This window comes from Mustela nigripes, chromosome 6, assembly GCF_022355385.1.
Source record: "Mustela nigripes isolate SB6536 chromosome 6, MUSNIG.SB6536, whole genome shotgun sequence".
NCBI lineage: Eukaryota > Metazoa > Chordata > Mammalia > Carnivora > Mustelidae > Mustela > Mustela nigripes.
This window is the reverse complement of record NC_081562.1, coordinates 81507524-81524298: the sequence shown is the minus strand read 5'-3', so window position 1 is coordinate 81524298 and position 16775 is coordinate 81507524. Positions and strand designations below refer to the sequence as shown.

General features: G+C 35.4%; 1 protein-coding gene across 4 annotated transcripts in view; it reads left to right on the top strand.

The window, feature by feature from the left end:
• Positions 1–16775, top strand: part of SCAF11 (SR-related CTD associated factor 11) — a 71359-nt gene that overhangs the window by 34653 nt on the left and 19931 nt on the right. For all 4 annotated transcript variants that reach the window (XM_059402958.1, XM_059402956.1, XM_059402957.1 and 1 more), the window contains 3 exons: positions 2641–2718; positions 6323–6420; positions 8767–8828. In XM_059402958.1, coding sequence (XP_059258941.1) covers positions 2641–2718; positions 6323–6420; positions 8767–8828 — 238 coding nt within the window. The remainder of the gene's footprint in view (positions 1–2640; positions 2719–6322; positions 6421–8766; positions 8829–16775) is intronic.

Below are 16775 nucleotides of genomic sequence, written 5' to 3'. Positions count from 1 at the left end.
TACTCTCAGAGCAAGATATGAAAGTACATAGTAGATTCACAGCTTCCATACATCTTTGTTAATGGCTTTTTAAAGAACATGGATGGAAACAGTTTTCATCTATCATTGTTTGAGCTTTTTTTAAAAAAATATTTATCTAAATTTGCCTTTAAAATAGAAGAATATTCTGAAACTTTAGTTATTTATAAGAACTTGAAAGTTTTTATTTATTTTTTTAAACCAGAGAGACAGACAGACAGAAGAGGGAAAGAGAAAATTTTAACTAGGCTCTATACCCAGTGTGGAGCCTGATACAGGGCTTGACCCTACTACAACCCTGAGATCATGACCTGATTTGGGCGCTTAACCAACTGAGCCATCCAGGCACCTTGAAAATTTTTACTTTTAAATACTATTTTGAGTTATAAATATATTAATACAACCTTAGTTGTATTAAATTAAATTGTTTTAAATTTAGTTGTCTTAATCTCCTTAAATTCCAGTTTAAGAAATTTCATATAGAAAATGTTAATATGGTAAGCAACAATCACAAAAGAACTCAACTAGAATTGATATTTGCAGTGCATCATTTAAAAAGATGGACAGCTTTGTCACTACTTGTTGCAAAGCTTCTTAAGGGGTCAAGTTTTCTGTAAGGAAAGTAATAGCATCCTAAATCCCTATTACTTGGAAGTAAGCAGAGCTGGCTTCTACCAGTCTGAACTGATTTAATGCAGTAAGGTCACATTTCCTAATTCAGATGTGGTAAAACATTTTATCAAGGCCTACTTAAGAGGAAGAGAAAAACTACTTTTTAGAGTAAGTAGAAAGTAACTCAATTTGTATTTTGGCTGCTCTCAAAGTGATGCACAGGCTTTGTGAAAATGTATTCTATGATCAAAGGCTACACATAGTCTATCGACCTGTGCTTATGTAAGTGTATCTTGGTATGTTCCATAGTCCAGAAAGGCAAAAATGACAACATATTTTTTTTAAAGATTTTATTTATTGTTTATTTGACAGACAGAGATCACAAGTAGATAGAGAGGCAGGCAGAGAGAGAGGGGAAGGGAAGCAGTCTCGCCGCCGAGCAGAGAGCCTGATGCAGGGCTCGATCCCAGGACCTTGGGACCATGACCTGAGCTGAAGGCAGAGGTTTTAACCCACTGAGCCACCCAGGCACCCCAACAACATTTTTCACTAGAGAATATAAGATAATTTACCAAAATTCCACTACAATGCTGTGGTCTTTTAGGCTTTTGCTGTTACATTGTTAAAATCCTGTTTTACTTTTATAACCATGAGCACTAGTAATATCACCTTTTGGTATTTTTATATGGTATAGAATCTTCCCTTCATCATGCTACCAATGGGCAACATACTGTATCTTTAATAATTTAAATAATATAAACCTATTTCTATGCAAATATTTAAATACTGTAATCACAGAAACTCCTATAGTTGATGCACATTTATTTTGAAAGTATAGGAAATAATTTTATCAAAGTTCATTTAGGATCACAGTGATCAAAAGACTATTTTCCTTAATCTATAAGGAGTGCCTACAATTCAATTTTAAAAAGATTAGAAACTTAATAAAAAAGTTAGGCAAAGGGCAATGAATAAATAATTTAAAGAAAAGGAACTTTGTGAAGCACTTAAAAATACAAAAATATGCCCAATCTTACTATAAAAGGAAATGTAAACTAAAATTTTTTTTTTCTTAAAAAAAGATTTTATTTATTTATTTGACAGAGATCACAAGTAGGCAGAGAGGCAGGCGGGGTGGTGAGGGGTGGAGAAGCAGGCTCCCCACTGAGCCGAGAGCCCGATGCGGAACTTGGTCCCAGGACCCTGGGATCATGACCTGAGCTGAAGGCAGCGGCTTAACCCACTGAGCCACCCAGGCACCCCGTAAATTAAAACTCTTAAGCATACCATGTTATTAATAGAGAATGGGACCACTCAGAAATAGTAATATAAACCAGTTTAAGATACATAATTAAGAGGGAAAATTTGGTTCAGCATATGTTTAGTTTTACTGTATATTAAAAAGATATACCATATATACATGTATGTGTGGGATATATCCTAAAGGATATATAGGAAACTACTTCTGGAGACATTATTGCTGGTGTAACTGTTCATTCAAAACAATTGATTTGGGGAGAAATGTTAAGTCATAGAATATTAAGATCTGTACAGGACCTGTCCAAGTCATTCCTTTCTACAGCTGATTTAGAGTTGCCCAAGTGCTTTAGGTCACAGAGCTGTTGATTTCCATGTAGTTCTCCTTTCAGTATACCAGTAGTTCTCAGCTGGGCAAGCAGGTCTTAATGGAATTATCTTTATATTTTGATAACAGAGATTTTATCTCTTGTGGATTGGTATAGTACACTTATGTAGCCAGCATGTAGTAGGTGCTCAGTAAATGTTTGAATGAATTGAACAAATTTAGGATATTTATTACTCGTTTTTATTTATTAGACTTTGACATGGTATAGGTGGAAAGTATTTTATCTTTATCTTTGAAAGAAGAGAAATTATTTTTCTGTTTCCTTTTCTAGTGGAAAACTTATTATAAATGCATTTGTTATGGTTTAATTTTGATCTGTTCTAAAGAAACATTTGTAAAGTTACAATTTGCTAATCATTTTTCAGATACTGGCTACATGTCCTGTAGACCGAAAACCATTTCAGGCAGTGTTTAAATTGAGTGCATTGGAGGGTTGTGTTAAGGTAAGGTTTATGTTTTACTTTGTAGTATGAAATGTATAAAGTTAGTTGAGATGATTTTCTTTAATAGATTTCTAGTTTGAGTATATTTATGAATTGTTCAACTTTAGGTTTAGTATGTGATTATTATTTCTATTCAGCATGGCAAGCCTAGACCTTTCTACAAGGCTACAAAAATTATGAACCCTTTTTATTCTTTGCCTTCTTAAAGAAGACATATCTATGGTAGTCACCTTACGATTTTCCACAAAATACGACTTCTGATGCTCTAAAGGAAGTTTCACATTTAGTCTTAAATTGTAGGAGGTTTAAATTTTTAGAATGTTTTTAGTGTGAGGATGATTATATATCAGAAACATTTACTAATTAATTGGATAGTGCTTTGAATATATTCTTCCATTGAAAAGGGGTTTGAAATGGAATATGAGATTCAAAGACTGACCCCACAAAAACTTAAGTTTGAAAGACCTGAAAATTGTTTTTCATGAAAAGCATTATTATGTTTGGAAGATTAAGCCAATAAAACTAAATATAAAATGGTATCTTTGTTTTTAAATGCTGGTGCTTGAAGGAAAGTGAGCAATTAGAGAATATGGGGTTTTGTAGAGATCTTGAGAGAGACTGCTCACAGTTTCAGGGTTAGTATAGGCAGATGACTTTTATTCTTTACGTACAATTTTATTGTAATCCTTAATCATAATCACTTTCATGAGATGCACATTTAAATACATAACCTCATTGATGTTATTTATGGTTATGAACCATGATTATGGTTTGTATTTAGATTAATATTTGGCTTACAAATAAAAGAAGAAAAAAGAAATAGGAACATATTCCTGAGTTAATGAGTAAAAGGTGAAATGACAAAAGGAGAGTAAGTAGTTATATAAGATATATGAGAAGATTTCTTGAGATAACATTTACAAGTCATGAATGATGCATTGCGGTACTTGGCTGGCTCATTTGGTAGAACGTGCAGCTCTTGATCTCAGGGTAATGAGTTCAAGCCCATTTGCAGGTAGAGTTTACAAAAAAAAAAAAGGAATTTTCAATATATACATATCTGATGCCAATGATGAGGGGTAGAGAGGAAGACTGTTCCCAAGTAGCATGATAAGCCCATAACAACTCAGTTGCTGTCTTTATGAATAGAAATGGGTATGGAAGTGACATACAACTATTTAAGCATAAGGTATTCTCAGTGTAGGTATTTATAATTTGTTTTGATATATTTTTACCAGATGAGTCTCAGTGACATAAGGAACAAATGAGATTATAATTCAAATAATATGACATATGTAAAAAATTATTTTGCTTGTTGTAATTGTGTTAATTGTGCATCTATATAAATTAGTATGTCTTGGAGAAAGATACTATATAAATGTTATGATCAAAATTAAAGCATGGCTTCTCTGAAAGATAGATTCTCTGTTTTTCCCGACTATATATATAATGTTGCTGAAGATGTATTGGCATGAACTAGCTTCTAAAGATACTGTCCTCTAAAACTTTATTTTGTAGCTTTATGTGAAATACTGTTTTTGTTGCTTAGATTAACAACTTATGTTTTCTTTAATATGGTTTGTATTTTACTTAAATTAAAAGTCTGCAGGGGTGCCTGGTTGGTGCAGTTGGTTGAGTGCCCCACGCTCAGTTTCTGCTTGGTTGTGATCTTGGGGTTGTGAGTTTGGGCCCCAGGTTAATTACCACACTGAGCGCAATCTGTTTGGCACTTTATCTCTCTCTCCCTCTCTCCCTTCCTCTCTCAAATAAATTTTTTTAAAAAAGTTTAGAGGAGTGTTAACCTAATTTAGTCACTTAAGTATTTCTTATTATGTGATACTAACTATATGTTGTTAATATTTTCCTTTGACCTTTACTTCTGAATCTTCACTTTATCCCTTTCCAACTAAACGAATGAGACATCTGTACTTGCTTACTCCCTTTTTATACTTGTTTTTCAATTCATATTGAACATTTTACCTCTGTAAAAGTGTCCTCACTAAGGTTTGGGATAATTCTTTGTTTTCTGCATGTGGTACTTTTGACTGCCCTTTATTTTCTTTGGCTTATAGGGTATCTTTTTATGAATTTTGTATGTATGTTTTACTTTTCTGACCTTTTCACAATCTTTTCATCTCTCTGCCTTCCTTACCTTCTTAAAAATCATTTCTTAAATTTTAAATTCCTTTCAGTGTCCTGGGGATACTTTCTCTCTAAATCTTCTCAAGTACTCCAGTAGTTATAAGCTCTTACAGGTATTTGTATGGCTTCTAAAACTATCACTAGCCCAGATCTCTTTCCTCAGAACTAGATTTATGTTTTCATCTGCTTGTTGGATATCTCCGTGTAGAATACTGAGGAATGTAAACATTAACAGATCCAGAACTCATCTGGGAGTTTTCCTTTTTTTCTTTCTCCCTCATCTTTGCTTAGTCCTTCTGAGCAATGTCTTTTTTTTTATTTATTTGACAGACAGAGATCACAAGTAGGTGCAGAGGCAGGCAGAGAGAGGAGGAAGCAGGCTCCCTGCTGAGCAGAGAGCCCGATGCGGGGCTCCATCCCAGGACCCTGGGATCATGACCTGAGCCAAAGGCAGAGGCCTTAACCCACTGAGCCACCCAGGCACCCTGAGCAATGTTTTAAATTTGTTTTCTCTTCATTCTTTTTTTGTCACTTCTTTGTAGACCTTCATGCTGTCATTTAGACTGGTTCTGCCAATAGAAATATAGTACAAGCCACTATAATTTAAAATTTTTACTTTCAGTAGTTACATTGAAAGAGTAAAAAGAAACCATTAAAATAAATTTTTATAGTATATTTAATCGAACATAACTAATGTATTATGTCAACATACAGTAATTTTAAAGAATTATTGAGAGGTTTTATCTTGTTCTATATCTTTGAAATACAGTATATAGTTTTACACTTAGAGTACATCTCAATTCAGACAAGCCACATTTCAGTGCTCAATAACCACATATGGCTAGTATCTTATCTCTCTCAGTGTGTAGATCTGCTATACAACTCTAAAAGCTTTCTTCTGGTTTCCCAGACTTTATAGTCTCTCCTTAACTGGTTTGTTCTCTACAATGCTTTAATACCTCCATTTATTCACTGTTTCCCCTGGAATTATTTTCTTATTTGAACCCCTTTACAATCTGTTCCTAATATGTTACATCAGCTTCATATCCTGCTAATATTTTCTTACCGATCTGCATTGGCTTCTCATTGTTCCTTGTAACTATGTTCATTCTTCTATTCAGAATACTTTTTTCTTAGACAAATTCCTACTCTTTAGGACTGACTCATTAAAGTCTTCTCTTTTATCCTCAAATAGTAAATTTCTCAGTCCTACATGTATACAGAGATCTGTGCTCAAGAGCACTTTCTGTTTACATGCCTCTCACTATTTTGTTTCCCTGGAGCTTTAGCACACTTACCAGTCTTAAAGCTTAGGATACTTGAATGAATAAGCATGTGTTTGGGCTACCCTTTCATTCAGAAAATTTTGCTTCTTTAATTTTTTTATGCTTTCAGAGGAGAATTGATAGGCTATCATTTGTGGTGCTGGATTATCACTTTAAGGATTTTGCTTTTCTTCTAGGTTCAAGTAAAAAGACAGTTGAGAGAAACAAAAGACAAAACTGAAAGCTCTTTTAAGAAGCAGCTCTCCTGTTGTGAAAATTCTAAAAGCTGTATGAGGTTAGTGATGAACTTCATAAGTGGAGTCCAAACGTTTAAAACCAGAAGGTAGCTAATAATAAAAAATAAAGAGTTATCTTTTTTTTTTTTAACAATGTGGCGTTTAAATGTATTTAATTATTTCTTTTAAAGCACACACTTGATATTAAGAAATGATCCGCTGAAATCTGAGAATTGAATTTGAACTATCTTATTCATGAATTTTTTTGGTTTTTTTTTTCTGTAATCTGTTTAGATGAATATTTTTATAAAATAAAAGTGTTATAGCAGTGTAAATTAAAGCTTATTCATTTCTGTTTATGACAAACCAATAATGAGTAAGTATTGGTATACTGACCACATTTTGGTTAGCACCACTCTAGTATTTATGGACAAAAAGTAGAAAATAACTAACGATGTAGCACAACATTCTTTATGAGACAGTTATAATTGAAACTGCTTATTATTATCTTTATAGTTTTCTTTTTTTGTATAGTAGCAGGCACTTGGTACCTACCATAACAACCATTTATGTTTTAACATGTTTGGATTTCTTTCTTTAATTACTGTTGTTAAAATGTAATTGCCTAGAAATACAGTGCTTAGTACTTGAGTTTATTAGGTATTTAACATATTTTTTGAACTAAATTGAGAAGATAGTGTACTGGAAATTAATTCATTATTAATACTTAAATTGTTCCAGTACATTTAGAAGTTAAGCCCATTTTGATCTGACATATATTCAGAGCTTTCCAAAAATTGTATTCTGAAGACAATATATATTGTCAAATTCATAATGAAACCTATGATTCATTAGTATATTTAATCACAATACTAATTTCTTTTTTTTTTCTTTCAAAGATTCATTCACTTATTTTAGTAGGGGGTGTGTGGTAGAGGGAGAGAGAGAGTCTAAGCAGATTCTGTGCTGAGCATGCAGCCTCACTTAGCTCGATATCCCAACCCTGAGATCATGACCCAAGCTGAAACCAAGAGTTTGGACCCATAAAGGCACCCCTTGAATACTGATTTCTTAACAGAGTAGATTTATTTAGTTACTAAAACAGTTGACAGGGGCGCCTGGGTGGTTCAGTGGGTTAAAGCCTCTGCCTTTGGCGCAGATCATGATCTCAGGGTCCTGGGATCAAGCCTCGCATGGGGCTCTCTGCTCAGTGGGGAGCCTGCTTCCTCCTCTCTCTCTGCCTGCCTCTCTGCCTGCTTGTGATCTCTGTATGTCAGATAAATAAATAAAATCTTTAAAAAATAAATGAATGAATGAATAAAATAAAACAGTTGACAATAGTTGTTAAGATTTATGCAGTCATGCCACAGTTTATAATACTGCGGATCTTTAGATCTTTTTGGAAGTTATGGACTTATTTTAGAATCTGAAGAAGACTATTGACAGTTTCTACCAGAAAAACAGGTCATAAAACATACTTACACACAAAACTTTGTATGTGATTTTAAGGGATTCGTGGAACAGCCATAAACCCAAGTTAGTAAATGCATTAGAGCAAATTTTATTAACATTTTCTTTTAACTCGGAGTCAGTTTTGATTCTTGCATTTATGTTTACAGAGAAGATGGTAGCACACTTTTCCTAGGACTCTGAGAAACTTCTGCTAGCTTCATTCTTGATACATCTCCTGTTACTTGATATGACTGTGTCAAGAATATACATTTTTATGCTTCCTCTGAATTACCACAGTTCTTTGGCCCTTACTGAGAGTGCAGTGGTCATCACTGTATGTCCTATATAACAGGGTCATACACTGGGTCTAACACAGCTGAGGTAGTTCATATGCTTAACTGCTTTTTCTCAGGGATTTGTGGTAGCGGGATGGTATAGAGAAATAACAATTACAAAATAATAATTTGCTTTTGCCTACCAAATCAGCCCCTCCATAATTTCTCCCAAGGCGGAAAACCTGTCAGCTATTGAATATTTATAGTATATTCTTTTTTGGAGTCTTTGGTGTTTTAGCATTCCTTTCATTCAATCTTATATTCACTGTAGTCTCTGTAGCACCTTGATATCCATTCAGTGCTGCCTCTCCCTTCTAAAGCAGTACAAAACCCCTGATGCCCCTTCCTTTCTGTTACTTTCTACCAGTTCCAGGGAAGGGGATTGTGGTTTTTTATTTGGTTTGGTTTGGGTGTTTTTTTTCTTGGTAGTGAACCTCCCTTGTAAGTCATTGGAGTGGAGAGTGGCATCTGAATGGGGAGTAGCAACTGGTCATTCTTTCTTTGCTAGAATTTAAAACTCAGTGCATAATCCATTTCATTTTGCTTGGCAGTGAACTGAAAAATGAGCAGAACAACAAAGTTCTCTTAGTTATTTCACCTCTCTATTAATGTTTACAGAAAAAAAGTCATAAAAGAAGATATGTTAAATGCAAAACTTAAGGATTTGAAGATGACACATAGTAAGTGACTTGTTTAACTTGTGTTTTCTACCCTTTTTTGTTTCTTCAGTGCTTGCGTTAAAGTTCTTATTAGATACATTTTGGTTCAGAAAATAGTCATACAGGGCGCCTGGGTGGCTCAGTGGGTTAAGCCGCTGCCTTCAGCTCAGGTCATGATCTCGGGGTCCTGGGATCGAGTCCTGCATCGGGCTCTCTGCTCAGCAGGGAGCCTGCTTCCCTCTCTCTCTCTCTGCCTGCCTCTCCATCTACTTGTGATTTCTCTCTGTCAAATAAATAAATAAAATCTTAAAAAAAAAAAAAAAAAAGAAAAGAAAATAGTCATACAGAGAGCTCTACTGAGCTCTGTACATTGTGTTCAGTCCTATATTAACTGTTGCCATGTAATCATTTATGCTTTCCCTTCCCCCCTTTTATGCTCAGCTTGGAAGGAGGGAAGAGATTGAGTGCGAGTGCGTGTGCGTGCACACGTGTGTGTGTGTGTGTGTGTGTGTGTGTGTGTGTGAGAGAGAGAAAAGGAAAAGGAGAAAAGAGTGTTTTCTAATTACTTGGTGGGTAGCAGCCTGCATGTGGTCTTACTCCATACATTAGTGCAGAAGTGCTTAGGGGAGATAAGGTAAAATACCTTGTGGGCCCGAAACTGTAAGCAGTAGCCTTATAGTTACTGAGAGAGGTCTATGGCAGTAGGAAGTTAATTCACAGTTCCCAGAAGAAGTTGTGGTTTGGCCTCTAATCACACTTCTAACTTGAAACTGTTTGGAAATGGAGCACCTCTTACATATTTATCTGATGAGCAGTTAAATATTCCTGTCTTTTGTTCTTTTCTAGTGCATGGTTCTCTAAGTTAGTAAAGCTTTGCAGCAGGGTGTGAGAAAAATGGCACCACCGTTCTTTGTGACTCCTCCTCAGGGCTCAGGCTATTGATTCTGTTTCAAAGAAGAACTTACTATAGGTTGTTTATAAGCAGGGGGGTGAACATTTATTTTTCAGATTAGGTTCCTATGAAGTTCTATTTATAGATATAAAGAATTAATGAATTCACTGTTCTTAAAAGTAAATGATAATCAGCTTCATTTTTTTGTAGATTATGAGGTTTGGATGTTATTACTTTTGCTGATTAGAATTAACATGATCTCTCAGGTTCATGGATGCCCAGATTTACTGCCTTTGAATTCACTGATTACATGAAATTGCAATATAAGGACTTCTGTGGTCGTATAGCATTTTTCTTTAGTTAAAAGCTTTAGATGTCAAAACTTCTTCTGTCATTGCTATAGATTAGCATCATTTTTTATGGATAGCCTTTGCTTGGTATAATTCTAGGATCTGATATAAAATTTATGGCTGAGGAAGATTAAATGATGTTTTAGATTTTCTTTAAATAATTTGGCATGCTTTCACTATATTAATCTTAATTTTAAGACTACTGTAATTTCCTTTAGTGTTTATCTTCTGCCTGGCTTTATTTTTAGAGAGAGAAAACTATTCCTGCCAGAAGGTTAACATTGTCCAAGCCCTGTTAAAGTAGTGCTATGTCTACTTGTTAAGATGCTTGAATTATTTGTTTGGTTTAGGATAGTAAAAAATACTCATTATGCTTTATGAGTGGATACTACAGAAGTACTAACTAATACCTAGGTAATTATGAGCAAATGTGTATACAAGTCTGGATTCATTTGAGGGTACTTGGTGATTTTCCTTTTAGTTTTTTTCTGTGATGTTGCTTTTTACTTGGGGAATTTAATATATCTAACATGGCCAGTTTTACTTCCTGCATTGAAATAGATTACGTACCTGATAACATAGTTAGTTTGTATTTAAGTATTGTATTTAATGAAAATTACTCAGGTTTAAGTTCTAAATCCATACACAGTATGTACTCAGTGTGAGATGTTTGTACTAGTAGAGCCAGAGAATTGAGATCAACTCATCCCATTCAATAAACCATGCTAAGCACAGTTGTAGACTCTTAGGAGTATAGCAGTATACTAAAGAGACAAAGTGCTTGCTAACGGAGTATCTTCTGTGGACAATGAAAAGATAAATGTGTGTAATATGACAGGTAGTGATAAATGCTTTAAAGAAGAATAGAACAGGGTAAAGTGATAAAGAATGATGATATTATAGATGTGATTATCTCATGTAAGTGGTCAAGGAAAGCCTCTTGGTGAGTTTATATTTGAATAGCAACCTAGAATAATTAAGGGATGAAGTCATAAAGAATATCTCAAGGAAGAGCGTTCTAAGTGAGATAACAGCAAGTGCAAAAGCCCTGTGACAAGAGCAAAACCTTGATATGTTCAAGGAATATTACAGAAGTCAATATGACTAGAGTGATTGAGTTAGATAGGTAGAGGAGGAAGAATAAGACATTGGTGGGCAGGGCCGTTAGGGCCTGTGTGAGATGGGAAGTACTTTCTGGGATAACATCTGACATATTAGTAAAGGACAACTCTGCCTATTAAGGGGAAACAGATCATAGGAGGACTGAGAGACTAATAAGGTGGTCATTTTCTAGGCTAAAGATCATGGTAGATTGGGCGGAGAAGGTATTAGTGGAAGTAGTGAGAAGTGGTTCAATTCTGAATCTATTGTATTTCAAAGGGGAAATTAACAGGATTTGCTGATGGATTGGATGTTGGGTATAAGGTTTATTTTAAGGTCTTGGCTTGATTGTTAAAATGGAGTTGCTGATTACTAAAATGGTGAAGGCTGGTACAGTGTTTAGGAGTGTATAATCAGGAATTCTCTGTTGAACATGGAAGATGCCTACTCTACAACCAAGTAGAGGTTCTCTGAAGAAATACGGATGTTTGAATGTCATATGCAAATAAACCATTTATCTTTGGGCCATCTTACAGATGGTCCCCAATTTATGATGGTTAGACTTATGATTTCTGACTTTTAGTGGTGTGAAAGTGACACACATTCAGTAGAAAGTGTACTTTGAATTTTGATCTTTTCCAAGTCTAGCAATACATAGCATATAGTACTCTCTTGTGATGTTAGGCAGCTCCTGGTCAGCCATGCAATCACAACAGTAACCAAAATAATATACTTAAAACTACTCTCTACCCGTACAGCCATTCTGTTTTTCACTTTCAGTACAGTATTCAGTCAATTACATGAGATATCCAACACTTTATTATAAAATAGATTTGGTGTTAGGTGATCTTACCCAATTATAGGCTAAGGGAAATGTTCTGAGTGTGTTAAAGGTAGGCCTAAGCTAAGCTGTAAGGTTCAGTAGGTTAGGTGTATTAAATGCGTTTTAAGGTGTTTTCAACTTACAGTGTGTTTATTGGGATATAACCCCATTGTAAGTTAAGGAAGGTGTGTAATTAGAAAAAGCTTGATTCTACATGTAAGGAGGTTTTACAAATACCTCAGCTATTTATTATACCTGTATATTTTTTGTTTATGATTTTATTTTTAAAAAATTGCCTAGATCTATATTCATTTCCTAGGGCTGCTGTAACAAACTAACCACCAACTTGGTGGTTTAAACCAACAGGAATTTGTTTTCTCACCATTCTGGTGGTTAGAATTCTAAAGTCAAAGTATTGGCAGACCCATAATCCTTTTCAGGGTTCTAGGGAAGAATCCTTCTTTGTCTCTTCCTAACTTCTGGTGGCTCCTGGCAATCCTTGGCATTCTTGGGCTTGTAGCTGCATTACAGGATTCTCTGTCTCTGTCTTCACATGTCCTTCCTCTTTGTCTCCCTGTATATCATTTTCTGTCTCTGATAAGGACACTGTCATTGAATTTAGTTAAGGTCCACCCTAATCCAGTATTATATCAATCTTACCTGAATTGCATCTGCCAAGATCCTCTTTCTTTCTCTCTCTCTCTCTCTCTCTCTGTTTTTTTTAAGATTTTATTTATCTGAGAGAGAGAGAGAGTGCAAGTGTGGAGGAGGGTCAGAGGGAGAGGGAGAAGCAGACTCCCTGCTGAGCAGGGAGCCTGCTATGCCATCGAACGGAGCTAGAACCCAGGATCCTGAGATCATGACCTAAGCTGAAGGCAGAGGCTTTAACTGATCCACCCAGCTGCCCCAAGATCATATTTCTGAATGTCATAATATTTTGAGGTTCCAGGTGGACATGAATTTTGGTTGAATTCTTTACAAAGTCACTGAAGTGTAAAACACGGAAGAGTTGTTAGAGTATTTATAAAATAAAATTTCTAAGTGATAGGAAAACAGTGTACCCCAACCCTGGTGCCTAGGTTGTGTTCTCCTAGTACCATTTCCCAATGAAAGTACCAGGGCATCTTGAAATAAATGACTGACTGATTCCAGGTTTGAGGTAGTAAATAAGATGTGTCTAGAACATTTTTCTTAAAGCAAGAAGTTTTTAAACACTACTTGCATCATAACAAAAAGTCTTTAGGAATCAATTTGCTTGGGCTCCCTCTTGCCAAAAATGGGATAATTTGAGCATCTCGAAGAGTAATAAAAAAAAAAAGAAGAGTAATAAAACTACAGTTATTGAGACCTGTCAGATAAGTTGAAATCCAAGAGTTCATCACGCTACCTTATAAGTAAACACACTAATTGATCTGTTTAGGAGGATGCTAGGAGGTTAATTTATTTTGAAAACCGGTACATGAAGAAAAATATCAAAGCATCTTTCATGCTTTTCCTCGCGGTAAATGGATAGATGAGGATAATTGAACAGTAATAAAGGAAAGTTAATTTTTTTAAAAAGATTTTATTTATTTATTTGACAGAGAGAGATCACAAGTAGGCAGAGAGAGAGGAGGAAGCAGGCTCCCTGCTGAGCAGAGAGCCCGATGCCGGACTCGATCCCAGGACCCTGAGATCATGACCTGAGCCGAAGGCAGCGGCTTAACCCACTGAGCCACCCAGGTGCCCAGGAAAGTTAATTTTTTAAAGAAATATTTCAGCACATAATTTTACACGGAATTACAGATTATGAATATCAGCATTTTGTAAACTGTAGTGAATTAATGGCTCCTAGGCAGTGATCAGCAGTGGTTGTTTGCATCACAAAAGGAGGGAGCAGCAAACATTAAACATCTCCTTATAGAAGTAGATAATATACAGTAGTAATAACAAAATGAAAAACCCTGCATCTGATTAAAAATCTGACTACTGATTTATAGGGTATATAGAAACACAGAAACATACTAAGCAACTACAAGGGGATGCAGTCAGCAAAATTTAGACGAATGACTTGGGTTTCTTCAGTCCGAAAATTCCAAGGAGTTTAAGAGGGATGGAGGGGACTGTGGATTAAAGAGACAAGCATTAAAGCAACCACAATTTATGGACCTTATTTGGATCCTTATTCTAACATGTCATAAAAAGAAAGTAAGCAAATACAACTTGGGATGCCTGGGTGGCACAGTAAGTTAAGTGTCCACCTTCAGCTCAGGTCATCATCCCGGGGTCCTGGGATGGAGCCCCACAGTGGGCTCTCTGTTCAGTGGGGAGCCTGTTTCTCCATCTCCCTCTGCCTGCTGTTCTGCCTGCTTATATGTGCATTCGATCTCTCTGTCAAATAAATAAAATCTTTTTAAAAAAATACAACTGTGGACAGTTGGGGAAAATTGAGCATTGGGTATTTGATATTAAGGAATTACTGGGTTTTTGTTTGTGAGAATGGTATTAAGGATTTTTCCCCCTTGTCTTTTTGGAGTTACATACTGAAATATTTATGTATTAAATGATAAAATGTCCAGAATTATTTCTAAATGATCCTGAGAGGGTTGTAGATAAATTAACAGTGGGGATGAATTAATAATTTTGGAGACTGGGATTTGGGTATATGGGGATTTCATTATGCTAGTCTGTCTACTTTTCGGTTGTTTGAAATTTTCTGTAATTAAAAGAAAGTGCTATGAGAATTTAATTGTCCATTTCTGCCTTCCCCCATAGTGGTACATAAAGTAATTCAAGGCCTTATAGTTAACTTTTAACTTACAGTTAAAATACAGTATATTGTCTTGGGTATATGGGTTTTTTTTCTATATGATTCTGTTTCTCGTGGTTATTTTCTAAATGGCATTTTCCACGGTATCATGCAAAGTGGTAGTGACCATTAAGTGTTTAACAGTTTGATTGTCCTTGGCTGCAACTACCTGATGACAGAAGATAATTGATCAATAGATATAACAAATAGAAAACTGAGATTCAGGAAGTTAAACTAATAAAAATGTGCATGAGAACATTACCTCCAATTTCGGGAAGTAGTTTCCTTTAATAAAGGAAGGAGACAGATTAATGTTAAATAAAAATGGCTAAATTTAACATTAGTCAAGTCTGCTCTGTAGGTGTCATTTTTTGTACTTCATGTAATGTTCAAAATCATTAATAATTGTAAACTTTAAGACAGTTTTAAAAAGCTCGGTATCTTAGCCAGGATCACACAGCTCACAGTTGGACCAGCCAGAATTTGATTAGTCTTCAGACTCCGTATCTGGTATCTCTTCCCACCACACAGAAATATTAAAGCATGCTATTAGTAATGTTACCCATCTTAAGCCTTTCACTTTATGGTTGTCTGTAGTTTTTATAACTCAGATTATTATCTTATTTTGATGGGTCTTATTTGGATGTACTTTTGAGCTAAAAAATAATATAAAATTAACTGTCATTTTGATAGCATCATATCTGTTTTCTACTTGATAGATCAATTAACCTTGATTATTTTGCCTTACCTTTCAGAAATGTGTTATCAGTCTTTTTTTTTTTTTTTTCCCAGACTAGTTTATAAACCATACCTATAGGAATAGAACATTAAAGAGTTTTTAACCTTTAGTTTTCACTTTCCTCCCTCTTATACTGTTTGTGGGAATGCAAGTTGGTACAGCCACTCTGGAAAACAGTATGGAGGTTCCTCAAAAAGTTAAAAATAGAGCTATGACCCAGCAATTGCACTGCTTATCCCAAAGATACAAATGTAGTGATCTGAAGGGGTACCTGCACCCAGTGCTTATAGCTGCAATGTCCACAATAGCCAAACTGTGGAAAGAGCACAGATGTCCATCAGTGGATAAATGGATGAAGAAGATGTGGTGTATATATACAATGGAAAATACTCAGCCATCAAAAAAATGAAATCTTGCCATTTGCAGTAATGTGGATGGGTATTTGCTTAATGAAATAAGTCAATCCGAGAAAGGCAATTATATGATTTCACTCAATATGTGGAATTTAAGAAACAAAACAGGAGCATAAGGGAAGAGAGGAAAAAATAAAACAAGATGAAATCAGAGGGAGACAAACCATAAGACACTTTTTTTTTTTTAATTTTTTTTTATTTATCAGAGAGAGAGGGAGAGAGAGCGAGCACAGGCAGACAGAATGGCAGGCAGAGGCAGAGGGAGAAGCAGGCTCCCTGCTGAGCAAGGAGCCCGATGTGGGACTCGATCCCAGGACGCTGGGATCATGACCCAAGCCGAAGGCAGCTGCTTAACCAACTGAGCCACCCAGGCATCCCACCATAAGACACTCTTAATCATAGGAAACAAACTGAGGGTTACTGGGACGGAGAGGGATGGGGAATGGGACAACTGGGTGATGGGCATTAAGGAGGGTACCTGATGTAATGAGCAATGGGTGTTATATACAACTGATGTATTACTGACCTCTACAGTAATACACTAATACTAAAAGTACTGTCACTGAACTGTACAGTAATACAGTAATACACTATGTTAATTAATTGAATTTTGATTTTTTAAAAAAAAGGAAAGTGACTCAGTAGCCCTCCCTTCATTCAGTATGAAGCAATAACAGAGAGAGCCCCTAGCATCTAATAGTGCTCCAGTGCGATCACTGCTCTTTGCTGGTAACATTCCTTCTGATGTGTGTTTTCATTGGTTGTACTAAATTAAAAGGTTAAATGTTAAAATTTCAAAAAAAATTTTTTTTTCATATTCTGCATGAGATTTTTTAGTTTTTTTTTTTTAATTAACAGACTG